The 24,592-nt window shown below is 46.7% G+C and overlaps 1 protein-coding gene across 1 annotated transcript; it reads right to left on the reverse strand.

Annotated features, from left to right (window-relative positions):
* Positions 1 to 3,737: 3,737 nt before the first annotated feature.
* GPX7 (glutathione peroxidase 7) lies at positions 3,738 to 10,726 on the reverse strand. The gene is made up of 3 exons (XM_004025805.5): positions 10,222 to 10,726; positions 5,843 to 6,104; positions 3,738 to 4,527 (listed from the first exon to the last, which is right to left on the reverse strand). Exons 1-3 carry the CDS (start codon positions 10,357 to 10,359, stop codon positions 4,364 to 4,366), a joined length of 564 nt encoding a protein of 187 aa, XP_004025854.4. The 5' UTR covers positions 10,360 to 10,726; the 3' UTR covers positions 3,738 to 4,363.
* Positions 10,727 to 24,592: the final 13,866 nt, after the last annotated feature.

Below are 24,592 nucleotides of genomic sequence, written 5' to 3' on the forward strand. Positions count from 1 at the left end.
GTGCTCAGGAGAGAGAAGGGAGGGCAGTTTCTTAAGTGATGGGAATAGAGTGTGATAAGTAAGTGGTGTATGAAAGAGAAAGCTCCAGGGGCTGCCAAGGCGGAGTGGAAGGGAGAGCAGATGTGTTGGGGAAAGATGAGGGTGAATTTAGTTCTGGTCATGTTGAATTGAGGTATCTGTAGAGATGCCCAGGAGGCAGGTGGATGGGAGTCCTGCATGGATATAGAGATTTGGGTGTCAGCAGGGTGTAGATGGTGGTCAAAACCATGGGAAAAAATGAGCTGGCTACAGAAGGGTATATGGGGTGAGAAACTAGATCAGACTAGAACCCCGTGGAAGACCAACAGGGAAGGGGTGGATAGAGAAGGGAGAGACATTGACACTGAGAACGAAGGAACACTTAGAGAGATGGGGGAAACTAAGAGAAGACAGACAGAGGAACGCCAAGGACCGAGCAAGTGCCAGGGAGAAGAGCAGAGTCTGCAGTGTCACATGCAGCTGAGAGGTCAAGGAAGACAAGGTGAGAGATATTCATTGGCTTTAACGATAAGGCACTAAGTGATGGCCTTGGTGAGCACAGTGAGGGGAGGCATACATACGGGTGGTGGAGACAGTGGGTATGGAGGGAGGAAGGTAGCTGCAGGAGACTGTGGTTCCCAGATGTCCAGTGTGAACATGTGTGCAAGCTGGGCTTCACTGTGTGTGTGTGCATGCACACAAGTACACGCAGAGCTGCAGCTAAAAGGAGGGTGTGTAAGGGCAGCTGAGAGGCCACCATAGGAGGGGCTGTGGTCACCCCGTGGACAGCCTTCACTTTACTTTTGTTAGCTTTTGAGAAGCACCATGAAGGGAGACTGTGAAAATCCTAAGCACGGTTTAACCCTTTCATTGTCCAGTGAGAAAACGGAGGACGGCAGAGAGGGAAGAATTTGCTGTGAGTCAGGGGCACAACAGGAACTTGAATCTGAGTCTCCAGACTTCTAGAAGAGTGACCTTAGATAAAGTACACCTGAAATTCTTATTGGCCAATGAATTATCTACCAGTGACTCTGCCCATCACCCCATTTTTTTTTTATAGTATTTTGGTCTGTTGCTCAGGTTGGAGTGCAGTGGCGTGATCATAGCTCACTGCAGCCTCAAACTCCCAGGCTCCAGCGACTCTCCTCACTCAGCCTCCTGAGTAGCTGGGACTATAGGTGTGCACCATCACACCTGGCTAATTTTTTGATTTTTTGTAGAGATGAAGTCTCACTATGTTTCCTAGGCTGCACCCCAATTTTTAGCCACCTTTCCACATTTATATAAAGGTGAAATATGGATTTGACATACAAAATTCAAACATTACAGAAACTTAATGAAAATGACTCCTGTTATCCTACCTCAGCCCCTCACAGACAACCACCATTAAGAGTTTGGTCTATATTTTTCCCTCTCTCTTTCCCTCCCACTTAACATTGTAAATTTTTTAAAAATTTGGGACAGGGTCCACTCCCATTGCCCAGGCTGGAGTACAGTGGCGCAAACACGGCTCACTGCAGCCTCAACCTCCTGGGCTCAAACAATCCTCCTGCCTCAGCCTCCTGAGTAGCTGGGACTACAGGTGTGAGTGACCACGCCTGGCTAATTTTTAAATTTTTTTGCAGAGACACGGTCTTGCCATGTTGCCCAGACCGGTCTTGAACTCCTGGGCTCAAGCAATCCTCCCACCTCTGCCTCCCAAAGTACTGGGATTACAGGCGTGAGCCACCTAATGCACCCAGCAACATTGTAAATTTTTAATAAAAACATTACACTTGTTCATACTGGTTTTTCTGGGTACGTGAATGTGTTCATTCTGTTTTACAACTTATCATTTTTTCACTTTCGGACAACTTTCTATGGTAGCATATGGAGACTTCATTCATTCATTTTAATAACCATATTAGTTTATAATTTGAGGCAAGGTCTCTTCTGTCACCCAGGCTGAGTGCAGTGGCATGGTTATGGTTCGCTGCAGCCTTGACCTCCCAGGCTCTAGCAATTCTCTCGCCTCAGCCTCCTGATAGCTGGGACTACAGGCATGCACTGCCATGGCCAGCTAATATTTTTCTGTAGAGGTGGGGTCCCACTATGTTGCATGGTGGCATGTGCCTGCAGTCCTAGCTACTCAGGAGGCTAAGGTTGCAGTAAGCTACGATCGAGCCACTCTTCTTCAGCCTGGGCAACAGAGTGTGACCCTGTCTCAAAACAAAAAGCAAAAACAAAAGGTATGAGCATTTTGTTTTAAAAGATATTGCCAAATCACCCTCCAAACACTTGTGCCAGTTTATCATACCACAGTTTATGTGAATGCCCATTTCCTCACATCCCTGCCAACCAGGGGTATTATCATTAAAAAAATATCTTTTGGCCAGGCACAGTGGCTCACGCCTGTAATCCCAGCACTTTGGGAGGCCGAGGCGGGCGGATCACTGGGTCAGGAGATCGAGACCATCCTGGCTAACATGATGAAACCCCGTCTCTACTAAAAATACAAAAAAAAAAAAAAATTAGCTGGGCGTGGTGGTGGGCGCCTGTAGTCCCAGCTACTCGGGAGGCTGAGGCAGAATGGCGTGAACTTGGGAGGCAGAGCTTGCAGTGAGCCAAGACTGCGCCACTGCACTCCAGCCTGGGCGACAGAGCTAGACTCCATCACAAAAACAAAACAAACAAACAAAAAACTTTCCAACTTCAATGAGGCTGGACATCTTTTTGTATCCTTATTATGCATCTATAGTCTTCTGTGAACTATCTATTCATCTCCTTTGCCTATTTGTTATTGAGGTGTACTTTTGGCTAGTGGATTACTCAGTGAATTTTTTTTTTTTTTTTTTTTTTTTTAAGACAGAGTCTCTCTCTGCTGCTCAGGCTAGAATGCAGTGGCGTGATCTCCGCTCACAGCAACCTCTGCCTCCCGGATTCAAGCGATTCTCCTGCCTCAGCCTCCAGAGTAGCTGGGATTACAGGCATCTGCCATCATGCCCGACTAATTTTTATATTTTTGTAGAGACGGGGTTTCACCATGTTGGCCAGGCTGGTCTCAAACTCCTGACCTCAGGTGATCCACCCGCCTCAGCCTCCCAAAGTGCTGGGATTACAGGCATCAGCCACTGTGCCCGGTCATGCCAGGCTAATTTTTGTATTTTTATTTTATTATTATTATTATTATTATTATTTTTGAGACGGAGTCTCGCTCTGTTGCCCAGGCTAGAGTGCACAGGCTGGAGTGCAGTGGCACAATCTCTGCTCACTGCAAGCTCCGCCTCCCGGGTTCACGCCATTCTCCTGCCTCAGCCTCCAGAGTAGCTGGGACTACAAGCGCCCGCCACCACGCCCGGCTAATTTTTTGTATTTTTATTAGAGACGGGGTTTCACCGTATTAGCCAGGTTGGTCTCGATCTCCTGACCTCGTGATCCGCCCACCTTGGCCTCCCAAAGTGCTGGGATTACAGGCGTGAGCCACCGCGCCCAGCCTAATTTTTGTATTTTTAGTAGAGATGGGTTTTCACCATGTTGGCCAGGCTGGTCTCAAACTCTTGACCTCAGGTGATCCACCCACGTTGGCCTCCCAAAGTGCTGGGATGACAGGCGTGAGCTACCGTGCCCGGTCACTCAGTGAGTTCTTATTGGGCAATAATGATTGGATTAACCAAAGGCCTGGCAGCCTTTGTACCAAACTGCTAACACTGTTTACCTCTAGGGAGGGAGACTATGGAAAATGAGGAGGATACTTTCATTTTTATTTTATATCGTGAGGTATTGTTTGGATTGTTACAATGAACTTGCATTTCTTTTGTAATGAAGAAAATAATACAGAGGAAATAACAACAACTAAACCTTTGGCCTGGATTATCATCGGCTGGAAATTCATGTTGGATGCAAGTTTTTATTGATAACAAGTTATTTTTTGGTTTATATGCAAAAAATGTTTATTGAATGCCTCCTATTTGGCTGGCACTGCCTAGGCACTTTCACAGGTATTTCATCCTAATCCTCACAACAGCCCTATGAGGTAATCATTGGTCCCAGTTTACAGAAGCCTTGGGTGGGAGATTATTGCTTGATATACTTCTATTTGCCACACATTTTTGTTGGCAAGATGTTCGTATCAGCTGGTGATTCACTGGTCAAGAGCTCTCATTGGCCAGGAGTTCCTATTTGTTGCTGTAAGATTCAAATAATCAAAATACTAGAATTTTTCCCCCACAAGAATGATGGGACCAATGGCATAAGAGTAAAGGAAGGAGAGTCAGTGGGTCTCTCCCTTTGAAGCACCATTTGAGTTTGCATTGGTCAGCCCCACACAGGTGGGCGGGATGAGGTGGTGGAGGAGGAGACGCAGTGGTTATAAGTCTTCTCGCTTCAGTAGGATGAGCTTCCTCACGAGCGCTGTGATCTGGGGTCTGACCTCCTCCACTGACACAGTTGGGTCCCAAGCCCCTACCACCTTTCCATCTGGGGCTACAAGGTACTTCCAGAAGTTCCAGGTGGGCTCCTTCCCAGAAGTCTCTAGAGAAAAAGGAAGGAGAGCAAAGTGTGCTACCCTGCGTACCCTCTCCTGGGACTTCACTCTCAGTGTCCATCTTTCCCTGGTGGCAGCTAATCCTGATGCCCAGTCCACACCCCAGACCACTCCAACCAGAATCTCTGAGGATGAGGCTCAGGCATCAGCATTTTTCAAAAGCCCCCTGGGAGATTCCAAAGTGGGGCCAAGGTTGAGAACGACTGCTGTAGGATTCTGTGACGTGCTTGATAAAGTGGTATCAAATCCTCCTTTATTAATGACTTCGAACTACTGAATAGTCTAACCCTATTCTCTAATTCAGTTTTAATGGTTTCCAAATGTTAGTCCATGGACTGGTTTCATCAGAATCACTGGGGGTCAGGGGAGTGCTTAAAATAAAGATTCTTGGGCCCTGCTTCAGTAGGTCTCAGCCTTGTGCATTTTTAAGAGCTCCCCAGGTGCTTCTAAAAGCAAGGCCGGGTTTGATCTATAACTGTGAGAACTGGGAAGGAGCTAATAAAAGAACACAGAGAAAAAAATAAACATTAGGACTGAGCCACAGAGCAAAACACAAACCTGCCGCAGTAAGGGACCTTTTGTTTGCTGCACTGTTGCTTCTCATTTACTCCTCCAGGTGAATGGGTTGCAGGGTGGGGTGGTGGCAAGGGATACAAAGGCCACCAGAAGCACGGAATCAGAAAAGGCAAAAATGGGGCCTCCAAAGGAGAAGGCCTGAGGGAAGAAATGGTCAGAATGGCAAGCTTAGCCCATGACCCCATTCTGTGGCTCTGAGGCTTCTGCAGCTGGAGAAGGGATCTTGTTCTCAAATACTAAGATCTGGTATTTTAGCTTAGAAGGTCTCCCTCCATGGCCTACAGACTCCGCCACTGACTCAGGGTGAAGATGCCTGTCCACTATCTTGGTCAGCTTTCTCCAAGCAGGTGGCCTCCCCTGTCTATGCCTTGGTTTCTCCATCATATGTCCATAAACTCATCTAGTTCACACTGACTTAAATGTCTCCTTCTAGGAACCCCTGAATGTGAAAACAGGATCCCAGAAAAGTCCAAAAGAGTGACTTCTGAGGGACAAGTGAGAGGCAGCAGGTATGGAGATATTCTTAGGCAGGAATACCCCTCAGCTTGTACCTGCCTCCACTCTCCTCAAAGATTAGTGCTGGAACAAAGCATCAGTCCACCTGAGATGATCAGGAAGGGGAAGGGGCCCCAGGTCACCCAACCAGCCAGTGGCTTCTGCTGCCCAGGGAGCCATGGCCTCAGCCAGCTGAGGGAGGTGTGAGGGGATGAAGAGACCAGGACTCACGGGCCAGGTACTTGAAGGCAGGATGGGCACCAGTACCGGTGACTGCAATCTTGCTAAACATGGGGAATGAGACACCGTAGGTGCGGCGGGCAAAGCTCTCAATCTCCTTGTTGCTGTCAGGCTCCTGTTGGCCAAACTGGTTGCAGGGAAAGGCGAGCACGTTGAAGTGGTGGGGACCCAGGTCCCGCTGCAGCTGCTGCAGGGCTCGGTAGTGCTGGTCTGTGAAGCCGCACTCGCTGGCCACATTCACCACCAGGGACACCTGTATGACAGAAAAAAAACAAAACAAAGCCCAGACAAGCCAGTGAAGAGGCATGAACCTGTACATGCCCTGACACATCCACATATGTGACTCCCTCAACAGTTAATACTGCCTCACACATACAAGAACACTGTGTACACATATGTAAATGTGTGTCCAGTGCTCTCACACATACACAAACACATGCACACAGACAGGCACATATGAAATCAAACATTCAGGAGCTTACAGATGTGTGCACACATACATGAACATCTGTGAACATAAGTATACAACATACATAAATAGGTATGCACATGCACCACGATACAAACATATGTTAGCAAACACCACACATGCCCACACACACAGCACATCCACAGACTGAGGCACACATACTGGTGAGCACATACTGAGAACTGATAAGAGGGAGTACAAAGGGAGACCTGGGCTCAATTTTTGGCTCAGTCAGCTGGCACTCGCCACTCTGCAATGTGTCAGTCTCCCTTCTAGAATGTGAACCTACTGAGGGCAGGAGCTATGTCCACTTCATCTCTGGGCCTGGCATATGAAAAAGTCTCAGTAAGTTTCAGATGAATGAGTAAGTGTGCACACAAACACAAACGCCTGCATGCGAACATAGACACAGGTTTTCTTGAGAAAAGAACCCTCATAACCCCAGGGCAATCACCTTTTTGTCCCCCTCCTCTCCAGAGAACTAACACCACTTTTGTTGTTGTTGTTGCTGGAGCAATGGCATAATCATAACAGGACATCCCCTCAACCGTTTGCTGAAGTGATCCTCCCACCTCAGCCTCTCAAATAGCTAGGACTACAGGCACGTGCCATCACACCTGGCTAATTTTTTAATTTTTACTTTTGGTAGAGACAGTTCTCGCCATGTTGTCCAGGCTGGACTCAAAAACTCTTAGCCTCGGGCAATCCTACCAGCTAAGCCTCTCAAAGTGCTAGGATTACAGTCATGAACCACCATGCCCGGCCTACCACTTTCTTTTATCATTAGACTAATCCTTAAATTTATTAAAGCCTTTAGGCAATAAATACAAAGCTGGCTAATGGAACTTGATTATAAGACTTTGATTAGAATTTTGGCTCAAATGCTATGTTTTTAGCTTCTAGGTATATATGATTAATGGATTTAAAACCCTACCCGGTGCCTAGGCAGCCTAGCCCTATACTCCATAACTGACATTTGGATCAGATAATTCTTTGTTGTCGGGGGGATGTCCTGTTTATTATCAGATGTTTGGCAGCATCCCTGGCCTCTACCCACTAGATGCCCAGTCTTGACAATCAAGAATGTCTCCAGACATTGCCAATTGTGCCCTAAAGGGAATAATCACTCCTAGTTGAGAACTACTGGGCTAGATGATTGAACCATTGAGCTGTATCTCCTGTACCCTACCTCCACCAGGTGAGAAAGGACCCATGCCTGGGGCCACTGGCTATTAGAACAACCTCCTCAATTTGAGGTCAGCATACACCATACTGTGCCTGGAATGGTGAGAAACTGGGACTCTTAACTCCCTTCCTCAGTTAGGGTTCTTCCTTTTTTTCCCCCTGCTGGATCCCTGGGCAATGAGAACATTAAAGCTTTTTTTTTTTTTTTTTTTTTTAAAGACAGAGTCTTGCTCTGTTACCAAGGCTGGAGTGCAGTGGCGCGATCTTGGCTCACTGCAACCTCCACCTCCCGGGTTCAAGCAATTCTCCTGCCTCAGCCTCCTGAGTAGCTGGGATTACAGGCACACGCCACCATGCCCAGCTAATTTTTGTATTTTTTTAGTACAGACGGAGTTTCACCATGTTGGCCAGGCTAGCCTCGAACTCCTCACCTTGTGATCCACCCGCCTCAGCCTCCTAAAGTGCTGGGATTACAGGCGTGAGCCGCTGCGTCCGGCCAAAGCTTGCTTATTTTTAACTCACAACTTGCATGTCTGCCCGCTCTTTTGGAAGGGGGAAAATCTGGCTTCTAGTTCCATCCCTGAAACCAAAAAGCTTGGCCCTTAGAAACCAAAACACAGACAGACACACCCAAGTACACACAGTTAATTTACATATGTACATATACAAGCACAGACACAGACTCAGATTTGTACACAGACGAAGTAAACCATTCACAAACGCACACACTGCACATAACCCCACACATTCCCAAGTGGTCACCCATTCATCCATACTGGTCTAAATGACTATGGTCCCAATTAGCCTGAGGGCATCAACCATGTCAATCTTGCTCATGACTATGTCATCAGAGCTGGACCCAGTGTCAGACATGTAGTAGGAGCCAGTAAATGTTTGCAGGTGAAGGAATGAGCATATTGCCCAAGCAGCAGGCCTAGCCTGGGTTAACTCAGCACCAATTACAGCTTTTCTGGACTCCCTGTTCCCTGGTTTACTGCTGAACTTGGCAACTAAGAGCATAGACTCTGGAGCTGGACTGTCTGGGTTCAAATTCTAACTGTCTTACTAGCTGTGTGACCTTGTTCTATTTTTGTCTTAGCACTTACTACTACTAGGAATTACCTTGTGCATTTCTCAGTTCCTTGTTTATTGTCTCTTTCTTCTCCTTACCCCATGTAAGCTCCGTTTAGTGGAAATGTATCTGTTTTGTTCACCACTGTATCCCCAGGGCCTGACCTAGTATCTAGTTAGTATACAGTAGGTGTTCAATAATGAACAACGAATTAATAAGTAGCAGAGCTGGTCAGACGCTAAACCTGGGGCTCTCTGGTGAGCTGCCCTAGAGAGAACAGGAGGCCTGAATTGGAACGGGCCCTGTTCTTGGTTCTTTGCCCAGAGTTCTAAATGAAGTTCCTGCTGGGATCCACCAAACACAGGTGCAAAGCACTCTACAGTTTACTAAGTGCATCCACGCCTTCATCTGATTTGAAACTCACGACACTCTGGGGGACAATCAAGACAGGGATTACTGCCCCCAAGACTCCCAGCATAATCGAAAATTTCAAGGCTTATAGAGTACTGGTCTTCACTAAAGACGGTGTTGCTCCCAGGAGAAAAATGTTGACATCTATTTTTGTGTGGTTCATCCAAAACTGGACGCTGGCCCACCTGTTCATTAGATTTCAACTCCCCAGCCATTTCACACCAGTCCCCAGGTCCATCCTGAAGAGGTCCACTCTGGGAGTTCTTCACTGCACATAATGTGACATGCAGGCCTCTCAATGTAGTGTTCAAGGTCCCGCCTGCTCCCTTGCCAGTCGTTTCAGCCTCATCTTCCACCACTCTTAGCCTCCAGCTTTAGACTCTTTGAAGCACAACAGCTGGAACTCCTGGCCTCGCGCCCCCCCGCCCCCCCCCCCTTGCTGTTTGCTTCTTAGTCTTGCTAAAATCCACTCGTATTCAAAGACTCAACCCAGATACCCTTCCTCTCCGAAGTCTTCTCTGAGCTTAGATTCCCTCTTGGTAAGGAGGGGCAATTAGCCTGGATGACTCTTATGTGTGCCCCTGAGCTGCCATCTAAGGACTTGGCCTAGAGAGGACCCCGGATGTGGCGGTGGGGTTCTCTTCCAGGCCCCGTCTTTCTAGTGTAGTGTGACCTTGTGCGAATGCCTGCCCTCTCTGGGCCTTTGTGCCCTCTCCCAAGGATGATCCGTGTGAGGTCTCCGTGCATCTGAAATAACTCCCTCTGCCCTGCACATTGATCTCCACAGTGTTCTTCACTGGATTCCGAATCAGCCACTCCCCGTTCCAGATGCAGAAAATGCGGACGGGAGAGGGAAAGGCCGCACAATGCTACGGTTACTTTTTTCACCCGTGAATGGCAAAGGCTGGGCAGTGGTGCCCGGCCTCCCGGCGAATGTCTGGACCCCGCTGCCCAAAGGTGCCGGTAGCGAAGTGGGCGCCGACTGTGAGCGCTTCGGGTTCCTCCGCGCCAAGGCCGTGCCACGTAGCCGCGGGCCGGGCCGGGCCGGGCGCGGGATGGGGGCGCCGCGCCAGAGGTCACGGCCGAGTGGGGCGGGGGCCGGGGTTTGGCGGCCGCGCGGCTGGAGCGTCCTCGGAGCCACACCGCGCGGGGGACCGGGCTGCGGGGCGCCCCCAGCAAGCCCCGCCAGGGCGAGGCCGGGCCCCGCGGCGCCGCCAGACCCCGCGCACTCACCGATCCGCGGTACTTCTCCAGCGACACCAGTTTGCCCCGGATGTTGACCGCCTTGAAGTCGTAGAAGTCCTGCTCCTGCTGCGCGCAGGCCGCAGCCCACAGGAGCAGCCACGCCGCTGCCACCGTCGCCGCCACCATGGCTTGTTCCGGAGGTGGCGGCGTCGCGAGGGCAAAGACGGGGCGGGGGGATCTAGCGCGGGGGGCGGGAGGAGGCGGCTCTGGCGCCGCTCGGCCCGCAAGGCAGGACGCGCCGCGTTCTCGTTCCCTCCGCAGGCGGTGGATGCCCGGCTCTGGACCTCAGTTTCCCCGTCTGTCCTGAGGCAGCGCACCCCTGCCCCGGACCCCAGAGCCAGGGTTTCAGGATTCTGTCCCCTGAGACCGGAGTTCGTTTCAGTGAGGCTCCCTCTTGTCCCAGGAAACAGCGACTTGGCAGGGACAGGGAGGCAAAAATCTGAGAGCTCAGCTTCTCATTAGTGCAGCGGCCTTAGGCTGGCCTGGTCACGCCCCCACTCCGACCTCAGTTTCTCCACGTGTTAAGTGGAGCTAGTCGGTATAGGATGGAAGTAATAGAAAAACGGATGCGAAACACTTTAACAGTTGAATGGTGCCTGCAAACTTCAGGTGAATGAATGCATGTTCCCTGAAAGTGATGGCTGGGAGAAGAAGAGAGGACCGAGGGCCTGTTGCAGGTTAGGTTCCTGGAAGCAGATTCTGAGATGGAGATTGGAGTGCAGGATGTTTATGAGGGAGCACCCTTGGGATCAACAGGCGTGGGAAGGATGGGAGGGAACAGGAGTGGCACAGGGGGAAAGTAGTGAGCTCCATGCAGGCCCCAAGACAGTTTTAGCTGACTCGACAGGGACTCTAGAGCTAGAGTAGCCCATCAGATGAGCTAAGATGGCCAGGTCATCCTGCCTTTATCAGTCCTTGGATGTGGGGCCACCTGGCAAGTGGGGCAACAAGGGCCAAGATGGCCCTGTCTGTGGAGAAGCTGACATTAAAGGCTTTGTGCTACCAGCACTCCTAGCAGCTGGTGTCTGTCCTAAGTCCTCAGTGATGGGGGATCTGGGCAGCACATCACAATGTCTCCCCTGCTCAGAAAACCCCTGTTGAGCCCATGAAATGTCAAACATGGGGCTGGATCCTGTACTCACAGGCTGTGAATTTTTTCTGGAAACTCACAGGCTGGTGTGAGAGAAACCAGGTAAACTGCAGATTTTATGTAATGTGGTAAGGGCTAAGCACTCCTGTGGTCATTCAACAAAAACTTCCTGAGCACCTTTTCTACGCCAAGTTTTGCTTTAGGTGATTCTTAGGCAGGGATGAACAGGAGGGCATGATCTCTATCCAGGGAGACACAGGAATTAAATAATTTATAAATAGCTCTAAAATTACTGTTGTGGTGAGTACCACCTAAACTAGCCTGGAGGGCCATGGAGGGCTTTCCAGAAAAAGGGAGATTTGAGCTGAGCTCTGAAGAATGAGGAGAAATTGGTCAGGATGAAGCAACGTACAAGTGCAAAGGTCCTGGGGGGAAAGGAACATGGTGCATTGAGTAACAAAGAAGGCTCATTTGGTTGGAACAGAGAGGACAAAGGATGAGAGGGAAAGGTGGAGAGGCAGGAGGGAGTGAGATCACACAGAGCCTAGTAGGCCACAGTAGGGACTGTGGTCTTTAAACCAAGAAATGAAGGTTCTTTTTAGCAGGGAGGTATCACAATGAGTCTTTTGTTGTAGAAAGATCTCTTTCGACAGGGCCCGGTGGCTCACACCTGTAATCCCAATACTTTGGGAAGCCAAGGCTGGAGGATTGCTTGAGGCCAGGCGTTCAAGACCAGCCTGGGCAACCTAGCAAGAACTGTCTCTTCAAAAAATTAAAAAATTAGGCCAGGCACGATGGCTTACGCCTGTAATCCCAGCACTTTGGGAGGCCTAGGCAGGCAGATCGCAAGGTCAGGAGAACGAGACCATCCTGGTTAATGCAGTGAAACCCCATCTCTACTAAAAATACAAAAAATTAGCCAGGTGTGGTGGCACACGCCTGTAGTCCCAGCTACTCAGGAGGCTGAGGCAGGAGAATCACTTGAACCCGGGCGGCAGAGGTTGCAGTGAGCAGAGATCGTGCCACTGTACTCCAGCCTGGGTGACAGAGCGAGACTCCATCTAAAAAAATAAAAATTAAAAATTAGCCTCGTGTGGTAGCATGTGCCTGTGGTTCCAGCTATTCAGGAGGCTGAGGCAGGAGGATTGCTTGAGCCCAGGAGTTCAAGGTTGCAGTGAGCTATGATCATACCACTGCACTCCAACCTGGGTGACACAGACACTATCTCAAAAAAAAAAAAATCCTTCTGGCTGTTCTGTGGAGTTGATAGGAAAGGGCAAGAGCAGATGTGGTCTAGATGTTGGAGTTGACGTAGCTCCAGGGCTACCTCTTAGAGACCCAGAGGCAGTTGCTACCTACCCTGAGCAGCCAGGCAAGGCCTTCTGGAGGTGTGAGGTGATACTGGAGTTATATCTTGAAAGAGGAATGGGAATTCTCTAGGAGGGTCAGGGCAACAACGTCAGACTGAAAGAGCAGTATCTATGACGGCACAGAGTCAGAGAAGTGCTTGGCTGTTTGAGGTGAGAAGGGGTGTGGGGCAGATGAGATTGGAAGGGTCATCAGGATAGAGAAGGGCCTTGAGTGCCAAGTCACTCTCTAGAGTGTGGCAAGCAAAGGTTTTGAAGTTGGCCACAAGATCATATAGTTACTAGGACTCGAACCCAGGCCTTCAGGTGTAGACCATGGGATTTTTCTGCACCACCAAGGTGGCCTCACTCTTCAGGAGAAGGCAATATTATCAGGAGAGGTGGAGAGCAGGGGAAACGGCGCTCCAGGCAAGGGCCAAGGCATACATAAGGTGCCCCTGCCCATCCTGCTCCTTCTTCCCCATCTCTTTTGGGAGCCTTAAGCCTGTGATGGGTCCCACAGCTATTAAATGGTCTCTTCTCTCTCTGCCTTCTGGAACCATTGGGCTCTCTTCCTGCCACCTGTCCCTTTCACTCAGCCCCTTCTCGAGTGTCCCAGTAACCAGGAGTTCTCAAATTCTACTTCATATAACTTGGAGTGTTGCAAGTTTGGCCAAGCTATTTCCTGTTAAAATCCAGATAGATGGGCCGGGCGAGGTGGCTCACATGTGTATACGAAATTAGCCGAGCGTGGTGGTGCATGCCTGTAATTCCAGCTACTCAGGAGGCTGAGGCAGGAGAATCACTTGAACCCAGGAGTCGGCGGTTGCGGTGAGCCAAGATCATGCCATTGCACTCCAGCCTGGGCAACAAGAGTGAAACTCCGTCTCAAAAAAAAAAAAAAAAATCCAGATAGATGGGCATTTCTACTAAACGGGGAAAAAAAGTTAATAGTTAAATATTTCTCAGCTGTAACTTTCTTTCCTGGGCACTTTTCTCCTTTCCTATTTATGCTTCAAAACCCAGCTCATATGTGAAAAAGATACTTGGTCATGCATGTTTATAGCAACACAATTTGTAATTGCAAAAATGTGGAACCAACTGAAATACCCGTCAATCAACGAGTGGATAAAGAAACTGTGGCATACTCCATACGATGGAATACTACTCAGCCATAAAAAGGAATGAATTAGTCAAACCAATCCCCTGAACCCTATGCAAATCAGACACCGCCTATTCCAGCCTCCTCATGTAACTGGCTGGTTTCTGCTGTCCTCGCGGTTTCCTCTCTCAGCTTTGGATCACCCCCTCCCTCTGTCTCTGTACAGGGGGAGCTTCTTTCTTCTTCCTTGCCTGTTGGGAGAGAGAAAAAATAAAAACTAAAACTAGTCATACAAAACCTACAGTACTTTACTTTTTTTTTTTTGAGACGGCGTCTCACTCTGTCGCTCAGGCTGGAGTGCAGTGGCACAATCTCGGCTCACTGCAACCTCTGCCTCCCGGGTTCAAGTGATTCTGTGCCTCCGCCTTCTGAGTACCTGGGATTACAGGCGGCCACCACCACGCGCAGCTAAATTCTTTTGGTATTTTTAGTAGAGACGGGGTTTCACCATATTGGCTAGGCTGGTCTCAAACTCCTGGCCTCAAGTGATCCTTCCGCCTCGGCCTCCCAAACTGCTGGGATTACAGACGTGAGCCACCGCAACCGGCCAACATGTAGTACTTTACATGGCATTAAGCGGGGGAGAGGGTAGAGTAGTATCGTATAGAGTAAGGAGGGATTGTAACTTTAATTTGAATGATCAGGAAGCCTCACTGAGAAAATGGTATTTGGGCAAAGACCTAAAGAATGTCAGAGAGCAAAGTAGAAGAGCAGTCTCGGTAGAGGAAGCAGCAAGTACAAGGGCCTGGAGGCAGGAGCAGGGACGATGTGTTTGCTGAACAGCAAAGAGTCTAGTGTGGCTGGAGCAGAGTGAGCAAGGGGAAGAGTAACAGAAGATGACATCAGAGAGGTAAGGGATGGGTACACAGCTACTGTAGCATCTTACAAGCCATTGTGAAGAGTGTGGCTTTGATTCTGAATGGGATGGGAGGCCACTTAAGGGTTTTAATCAGGGAATGGACATTTCTAATTTATGTTTTACCAGAATCATTCTGACTGCAGTACTGAAATGAGAAGAGTAGTCAGGAGGCTATTGCAGTAATCCTCATAAGGAGACATGTGGGCAGTGGAGGTGGTGAGAAGTAGATTCTGAATATATTTTGAAAGCAGAGGCTGGGTGTGGTGGCTCATGCCTGTAATCCCAACAAGAATCTCTTGATGCTAGGAGTTCAAGACCAGCCTAGGCAATATAGTGAGACCCTGTTTCTACAAAAAAAAAAAAAAAAAAAAAAGTAGCCAGGCACGGTAGTGTGCACCTGCAGTCCTAGCTACTTGGGAGGCTGAGGCAGGAGAGTCACTTGAGCCTAGGAATTTGAGGCTGCAGTGAGCATGATTACTTCACTGCACTCCATCCTGGGAGACAGAGTGAGACCCTGTCACTAAAAATAAAAATAAAGGTAGGGCGCAGTGGCTCACGCTTGTAATCCCAGCACTTTGGGAGACCGAGGTGGGCGGATCACCTGAGGTCAGGAGTTTGAGACCACCCTGGCCAACATGGCGAAACCCTATCTCTACTAAACATACAAAAAGATTCTGGTCATGGTGGCACATGCCTGTAATCCCAGCTACTCGAGAGGCTGAGGCAGGAGAATCGCTTGAACCTGGGCGGCGGAGGTTGCAGTGAGCCAAGATCATGCCACTGCACTCCAGCCTGGGCAACAGAGTGAGACCCCGTCTCAAAAATAAATAAATAAATAAATAAAAATAAAGAAAGAAAGTAGAGGCAAAAGTATTTCCTGACAGGTGGAATATAGGGAATGAGAGAAAGACAAGAGTCACAGATGACTTTAAGGTTTTTGGCCAGAGCAATTGGAAAGATGGAGTTGCCATTAATTGGGATGAGGATGCTTGTGGGGGGAACTGGTTCAGGATGGAAAATCAAGAGCTCAGTTTTGGACATGTTAAGTTTGAGTTGCCTATTAGCAGTAGTAAACATTTACAAATTGGCTTTCCAGGAGAAAAAGGTGCATGTGTGTGTGTGTGTGTGTGTGTGTGTGTGCGTGTGTATAATAAGTTTATTATAAGGTTTACTGATATAAATGATGCATAGCACACAATTCACAAATAATAAAATATATAGTACTTCTTATTGTAAATTCCATATGGCCACTTTATTCCCACAGAACGTTTTAATTGATGTTGGCCAGACTCTTATATCTATAGCCAACTAATGGTTGCAATTGCTGAACATGTATACTTCCAAGATTAATGTTGGTTGATATTTTTATTTCCATTAATAGTAAGATGAAAGTGAAACAGTAGAGATATATGCCAGAACAAGGATAAAGCCAATAACATGAAGGCTTTCTTTGTGGCATCTGAGAGTAGTTTCCAATACCAGAAGAATATTTACACTAATTTTTGTGTTATTCACAGAGTAATGGCTATAGACATAATATACTCTCAATTTAATCTGTATTATTAACATTTTTTCCATCACTTTCTTAAGTCTAGGCAATAAACAAAACAATAAATCAACCCCTGAGAGCCACATTTGCTAATGTGTGGTGTAATACTCCCACCCTGGTTGATTTTGAGCTTCCAACATGATTTTACTGAATGTGGAGTTAGGAAGAGATGTGAGAATAGCATACCATTATGTAGTATTTCCACAATACAGATAGAATAGACATTAATAAACTTGAGAGCACAGAAAATCATAAAATAGAGTAAAACAATTAGAAAGTGATGTTTTTAATATTACCTTTCTTTTTAACATAATTTCTTTAATTTTAAAAATGTAATTTAATTTTTAGGAATGGCTGTGGTTAGCAAGAGGCTGGCAAAAGTCCTGGAAACATAACAATTGACTCTAGGAGCTGGTTCCAGACACCATTCCTATCTCTGATATGGTTGGATATATGAGTCAGGAATTGGAAGAGATCTAAGGCAAGATATAAATTTGGGAGTGGGCCGGGCACGGTGGCTCACACCTGTAATCCCAGCACTTTGGGAGGCTGAGGCAGGTGGATCATCTGAGGTCAGGAGTTTGAGACCAGCCTGGCCAACATGGCGAAACACCGTCTCTACTAAAAAATACAAAAATTAGCAGGGCGTGGTGGCAGGCACCTGTAATCCCAGCTACTCGAGAGGCTGAGGCAGAAGAATCACTTGAGCCTGAGAGGCGGAGGTTGCAGGGAGCTGAGATCGTGCTATTGCACTCCAGCCTGGGTGACAGAGTGAGACTCTGTCTCAAAAATAAATAAATAAATAAATAAATCTGGGAGTGGACAGCACACAGAATATTTAAAACCATGGTACTGGATGATGATGGTGAGTTGGAATAGAGAGAAAAGAGAACCAAGGACAGCCCTTGGGACTCCAGCATTCAGCTGGAGATGAAGACATGAGGGAGCCAGAAAAAGACACTGAAAAAGAGTAGCCACAGGAAGGACCAAAAACCTAAAAGAGTGCGATGTCATGGAAACTAAGTGACAGATTTTTTCCAGAATGAAGAGAGCGATTAACTGGTAAAATGCTGTTGATAAATCTAGGAAGATTAGGACTGAGACCTGAACATGGGATTTAGCAATTTATCCTTCAACCAATAAAAGGAATTAAACAGACAAAATCACATTTCCGTGCCTCTTTGCCATTCGTCATCTGCTCCCCCTGCCTGTATTGTTTTCCCGTCCTTGTGCTTACAGCAAGTTCCTATAGGGCTTCCAGGTTTTATTAATCGGGGCCTCAATAGGAAACAGATGACATACTCAGATTAGGGGAATTTGAGGAAGGCTCATTTACACAGGGACTAATTTCCATTGTGTGGGTGGGGTGTAGGAGAAGACAGGGATCATTCAGGAACCTATCTGAACTGTTAACATCCCTTGACCTGAATGGATGGGAAGAGGGAGGAGAGATTATGGAAGCTGGAAAAAGAGTCCTATACACCTATACACCAAGCCATCTTGAAAGGGGCAGTTCCCTTGTTTGGTTGTTTGTTTTTTTGAGACAGAGTCTTCGTCACCCAGGCTGGAGTGCAGTGGCGTGAGCTCAGCTCACTGCAACTCCGCCTCCTGGGTTCAAGTGATTTTTGTGCCTCAGCCTCCCTGAGGCTGTTAATTTCAAAGGAGAATCACAGCCAGTCCAAGGTAAACTTACAGGGAAGGAGCCAGGGAGTTAATTCATCTCCTCTTTCTCACCAGTCTCCTTCGGGTATATTGGCCGGTACCTGAGTGGAAGCCAGGGAGCAAAGGAGCCCATCAATGTCAGCTGTACAGGTTCAGTGTACCGAGAAGACAATGGGGGTGGACAGTGGATCCAAAGAGTCAGACAGAAGGTGTGCAGCACACAAACCCAACTCAGAAAACAGGTTTTCTCTGAGGCTTTTCTCAACACTTTTATTTAGGTAGGTAGTTGCCCCCATTCTATGCTTTCCTTTTCTTGTTTTTTTATTTTTTAGAGACGGCGTTTCACTCTGTCACCCAGGCTGTAGTGCAGTAGTGTGATCATAGCTCAGTGCTGCCATCAACTCCTGGGCTCAAGCAATCTTCCTGCTACAGCTTCCCGAGTAGCTGGAACTACAGGAATGGGCTACCACACCCAGCTAATTTTTTTTCTATATTTTCAGAGGTTGGGGGTGGGGGGGGGTCTCACTATGTTGTCCAGGCTGGTCTTGAACTCCTGGCCTATCTCGGCCTCCTGAGTAACTGAGATTAGATTACAGGCATCAGCCATGGAGCCCAATTTGTGCTTTCATGTAATGTAGCACTTATCATGCTGTATTTCAATGATCCACAATACTGGCTGCACCTTAGAATCACCTGGGGAGCTTTTAAAAAACACTAATGTCCAGGCTCCACCCTAGACCAACTGAATCAGGAAGTCTGGGGATAGGGTCCCAGCACTATGTATTTTAAAAATACCCCAGCTGATTTTAAGGTGCAGTCAGGATTGACAATCACTGTTGTGATGTCATTGCCTATCTACTTGTATGTTACCTTGAGGAATTTGTAGCTCTTTGAGGGCAGGACCGTGTTTGATTCAAACCTGTCACTAACCTGCAGCATGGGACCTTGTACAGGGCAAATGCTCAGGACATGAAAGTTCACATTAAAGAGTATTACGACTCTAATTTTTGTGTAATTTTGTTATGATTGTGGTATGTATCTCATCTAGGGCATTGTTTTTCAAACTGAGAGTTGCAACCCATTAGTAAGTTACAGAATCAACTTAGTAGCTCAGACTAGCATGGAAAAAAAATTGAATAGAAAAAGTCAGAGAATGTCCTATACAGTAAGGGTTAGTGTAGTATTGTGAAACACACATGTGTAATCCAGGATGCAATGTAAACTATACTTCTCCCATGGGTTTCATTCAAAATGTTTGAAATTCACTGACCTAGGACAAATAATATAACTATGCTTGTGTTTTGTTATCTTTGAAATGGGGATAATAATAGTACCTTCTACCCCATGGCATTGTAATGAAGATTAGATGAACTATCATATGTAAAGTGCTTGATGTCCAGTACAGAGTAAATAATCAACAGTAGCCGTTAATGTTGTGCGACAACAAACATTTGTAACAAGTAGAATATAAAATTATATTCATGCCATAGTTACTGCTGTGTAATATTATGCATGCAGTTAGACAAGCATGATTTATCTTACTATATTAGATCAGTTATTATTGGTAAGTGCTATGGCAATAAATAAGCTTTTACAAATAGGAAGCAGTGTACCCAACTTCATTTCTTGAGGCCAGGAATATTCTGGGGCCAGATTAGAGTGGTGGAGGTGCTGTCTTAGATTCTATCTAAGGCTACATCCTATTAATATCTTTACTGCATTTGACCGGTGCCCACAAGCTATCTCTGCACCTGCTCTTGGAAAATTAACACAGCTCTGTTTAGAGGCCCTAGTGGGGAAGGACTCAGCAGGCCTTAGTTATTTAAGTATCTAAAGTATTTTGCACCATGCCTGGCACTCAATAAATGTGGGCTAAATTGAATTGAACTGTTGATAACTGTTGCGTGACCTTGATCAAGTCACTCCCACTCTCTGGACCAGATTTTCCTGTATGTAAAATAAGGGAGGTTGCATGGAAGGTTAGAAGTAGAAGACACCTCTGATTTTACAAATGGGGAAGCTGAGACCCAAATAGGGGAAGGGACTTGCCCAAGTTCAAACCCGAAAGAGAGAGAGAGGTTACAGCTGAAATCTCCCCACTCTGTGGGTAGAGCACTTTGGATTGCCAAATATAATAGTAGCATTGTATTGTCAATCCAATTCTGTAGTCCTGGGAACAGTTAGAAGCAACAAACTAAAGATACTCATAGCAGCAGGGATAGATTGAAAAAATATAGTGTGGTATGCAAAAGTAAAATACAGAATGATATATATAACCTGGTACCATTTATATAAATGTAAAATATGTGCACACAGAATGAAAATGCATATTTTGCAAGAACAACATAAATGGCTACACAATAAACACATTAGAAGAGTTGTCTATAGGGATAGGGAGAGGAAAGGGAATGAAAGGCAATAAGTTGGGCCCAGTGCAGTGGCTCATGCCTATAATCCTAGTGCTTTGGGAGGCCAAGGCAGGAGGATCACTTGAGGTCGGGAGTTCGAGACCAGCCTGACCAACATGGAGAAACCCCATCTCTACTAAAAATACAAAATTAGCCAGGCATGGCGGCACATGCCTGTAATCCCACCTACTCGGGAGGCTGAGGCAGGAGAATCACTTGAACCTGGGAGGTGGAGGTTGTGGTGAGCAGAGATCGTGCCATTGCACTCCAGCCTGGGCAACAAGAGCGAAACTCCATCTCATACAAAAAAAAAAAAAAAAAAAGGTGGGAGGAGGGTAAATAAAAAAAGAAAGAGGCCTTTGAGGCCAAAGGATACAGTGTGCTATGAATTGAGAAATATGTTTACCTCAATTCTCTGTACCCGAAGCTGAAAAATAATATAAGCCATGTGTCTCATGGATTTTTTTCTATTATTATGTATAAAAGGAAAGCAGGTAAGTTCTGAAATTGATTTCTAAAAATCCCTTCCTCCTCTCTTTGGCCTCTACCCTCCTTTGGGCCTTGGCTTCTCTTACCTGGACTCCTGGAACACCTTTTTTTTTTTTTTCTTTGAGACAGAGCGTCCCTTTGTCACCCTAGCTGGAGTGCAGTGGCATGATCTCGGCTCACTGCAACCTCTACCTCCCGGGTTCAAGCGATTCTCCTGCCTCAGCCTTCCCGAGTACCTGGGACTGACAGGCACATGCCATCACACCTGGCTAATTTTTTTTTTTTTTTTTGTATTTTTAGTAGAGATGGGGTTTCACCATGTTGGCCAGGCTGGTCTCGAACTCCTGACCTCAGGTGATCTGCCCGCCTCAGCCTCCCAAAGTGCTGGGATTACAGGCGTGAGCCACCATGCCTGGCCCTGATAAGAAGTCCTTTCTTTGTGCCCCCACACCCCTGTGTATTTATCATGCAGTGTTGTAAATTTCTGTTTACCTAATATGCAGAATTTGGCACGTGATAGGTATTCAAAAATTTTTTAAAAAAACTTCTTATTGACATATAATATACATACAGCAAAGTTAAGATATTGCAAGCATATGGCCTTGATAAACTTTGCAAAGTGAACACACCATATAACATGCATTCAGATTTTTTTTTTGGGCGGGTGGGGACAGGATCTCGCTTTGACGTCCAGATTGTGGTGCAGTGGTGTGATCATGTCTCACTGCATCCTCAACCTCCTGGGTTCAAGTGATCCTCCCTCCTCAGCCCCCCAACTCCCCAGTCGCTGGGACTACAGGTGCGTGCCCCCACACCTGGCTAATTTTTGTATATTTTGTGGAGACAGGGTTTTGCCATGTTGCCCAGGTTGGTCTCGAACTCCTGGGCTCCAGCAAATCCACCTGCCTTGGCCTCCCAAAGTGTGGGATTACAGGCGTGAGCCACTATGCCTGGCCTGCCCCCAGATTTATAGTATTTCCAGGACTCCAGAAGACCTCCTTATGCTACTTCCAGTCACTACTTCCCAAGCCCCCAATCCTGATTTCTGAAAGCATAGATTAGTTTGGCTGTTTTTTATTTTATCTAAATAGAATCATAGAGAATGTACTCTTTTCTATTTGGCTTCTTTCACTTATCATATGTTTCACTCATCAATATTCCATATTTTTGCGTGTAATTGTAGATTGTTCATTCTCATGCCATATGTATGCTATTAAATTGTGCAAATATGCTACAACTTGTTTAACCATTGTACTGTTGATGGGCACTCAATACATATTTCTTGGATGAATGAAGAAATCTGTCCATCCTGCTATGCTGTGAGTTCTTTGAGGAATGAGATAGGGTTTTATTCATCTCTAAGTCCCCGGTATCTAGCATGGGGCCTGGTACTTGGTTGGAGCGCAGTGAGAATTTGAGGAATGAACTGATGTATGATTCCCCCGAGCCTTTGTAATTAACTGGTCATTTCCCCATCCTCGGTGGGGCCCCAGCTTCAGATCCCTGGGTGATGCAGGTGAGTTGCTAGGCAACAGCATGAGGTTGGCTCTGGGGTCACAGTGGAGAGTGTGCTGCTAAGGCCAGCCTGATGGTAATTGGAAACACTTCTATTCAGCAGCCTCTGGTTCCTCCTTTCCAGCCCATCCCCTCCCCCCGGTCCCCTCCCCCCAGAGCTGCAAGAAGGATTGTTTTAAAACAGGCATCAGATCCCTGCGCTGCCTATTCCAAAACCTCCTGGCTGTCATGGAAGAAACCAAGGTTTAGAGAGTTGAAATAACTTGCCAAAAGTCCAGAAAACAAGTAAAGTCCAGAATCAAACCCAGGTTTGTCTGAGCTCTTTCCACTATTTTGATTTTGGAAAAGTTGAATTTGAGGTGCCCACTGGTGGAGAGATCCAAGCTGGACTCTACTGTGGTCACCTTGCTGCTCTCCCCAGCAAAGCTTTCCATGGAGTAGGTGCTGCAATCACAAGAGCCCGGAGGCCAGGAGGACAGTTTCCCGTGGGAGAAAGGATAACCTTGAAGGTTCTCTCCAACTTGGTATCTGAAATTTGGGATTGGTGGGCTTTGATCCATAGAGCAGCAGTACTAGAACCCCAGAGCCTCTCTGCCTGACCTCACTGATCCCCAAAAGGCACAACAGATCAGTAAGCACTTGACCCAAACTATAGGAAGAAAGGAAGGCTGTCAGAAAAGGATTCCAGGACAAGGGGATATTTTGAACAACGACTAGGAGGCAGCCAGGTAGAGACAGGGGAACGTGATAGAGGCAGTTCAAATGGCATGTGATGTGGGTTTAGTAGAGATTTAATAATCTGGTTGAAGCCTACTTTCCTGGGTGAAAATGTTACCAGTTGAAGGTATCCAGGTTCTTGGTGTCTTGAACAAAGAATTGGACAAACCACACAAACAAAGCAAGGAAAGAATGAAACAACAAAAGCAGAGATTTATTGAAAATCAACGTACACTCCAAGGGGTGGGAGCAGGCCCAAGCACAGGGGCTCAAAATCCCCTTTACAGAATTTTCTGGGGTTTAAATACCCTCTAGAGGTTTCCCTTGGGTTACTTGGTGTACACCCTATGTAAATGAAGTAGTGGCCAGCAATCAGTCTGATTGATTGTGAAAAGCAACCAGTCAGAGGCTGAAGTGAAGTTACAAAATTAACACTTCTATCAAATACTTGGCCCGAAATTAGTCTGATTGGTTGCTTTGTAAGCAACCAATCAGAGGCTGAAGTGAAGCTACAAATTACGCTCCTATGTAAACATCTGATTGGTTGCAGAAATACTTTCAATTTTCCAACTGCCACACAGAAAAAAAGGTGGGGGGTTTGCAAAGGGAGTAGCCTCCAGTCCTTTTGTTACTTAGGTGTGGAAAGTTGGAGTTTTCCTTTTGATTTGGTTCTAGGAAGTCAGCATGAATCTGCCTTAGATTCCCTGCCTCCAGGTCCTATTCTTCTGCCTCAAAATTACAGTTCTTTCAGGTATTCATCCATTCATTCATTTATTCCACAAATATTTATTGTGAGCCATGTACCCTATGCTTCAACCACACTGAAGTTATTTCTTTTCATATAATGAACAACAACTCTATCCCCCTCCAACTTTTGCATACATACACAGTTCTATGGAAAGCCATGACATTATGTCTGTAATCTGCATGTAGAATGGGAAAAGGGCATGTGAAAGAAGGCTTCCAGGAGGAAGTGTCACTCCAGCTGATACTAGAAAGATGTATGGTTTTACTCAGGTCAGGAAAGGGGAAGAGGGAACTGTTCTAGAGAGAGGAACAACACGAGTAAAGGCTCAGAGGCAAGACAGCATGGTACATTTGGACAAGCAAAAGAAGCTTCTCATGGCAAATTTTTACACATTCTTTAAGTCTCCACTGAAACATAAGCCTTCTTTGTGGAGCCATTCCCCATGGCTCCACATGGGTGTCATGTCCCAGGGAGACTTCTATCCTCTCCTGTTCCCTGAAGCCTTACAATGTCTTTTCTTAGACAGGATTTATTACATTATATTATCATTTATCTGGGTTGTAATATTTTGTTTATATTTATCTGCCTTCTAAAGACTATAAGTTCCTGAAGACAGGGAACTATGTCTGATTCTGCTTTGCAACAGCAACTAGTGAATAGTGGGCACCTAATAAATATTGTTGAGGCTGGATGCAGTGGCTCATACCTGGAATCCCAGCACTTTGAGAGGCCAAGTGGGGAGAACTTCTTGAGGCCAGGAGTTTGAGACCAACCTGGGCAACATAGCAAGACCCCATCCCTACAAAAAATTTTA

Source organism: Gorilla gorilla, chromosome 1, assembly GCF_029281585.2.
Source record: "Gorilla gorilla gorilla isolate KB3781 chromosome 1, NHGRI_mGorGor1-v2.1_pri, whole genome shotgun sequence".
NCBI classification, from domain to species: domain Eukaryota; kingdom Metazoa; phylum Chordata; class Mammalia; order Primates; family Hominidae; genus Gorilla; species Gorilla gorilla.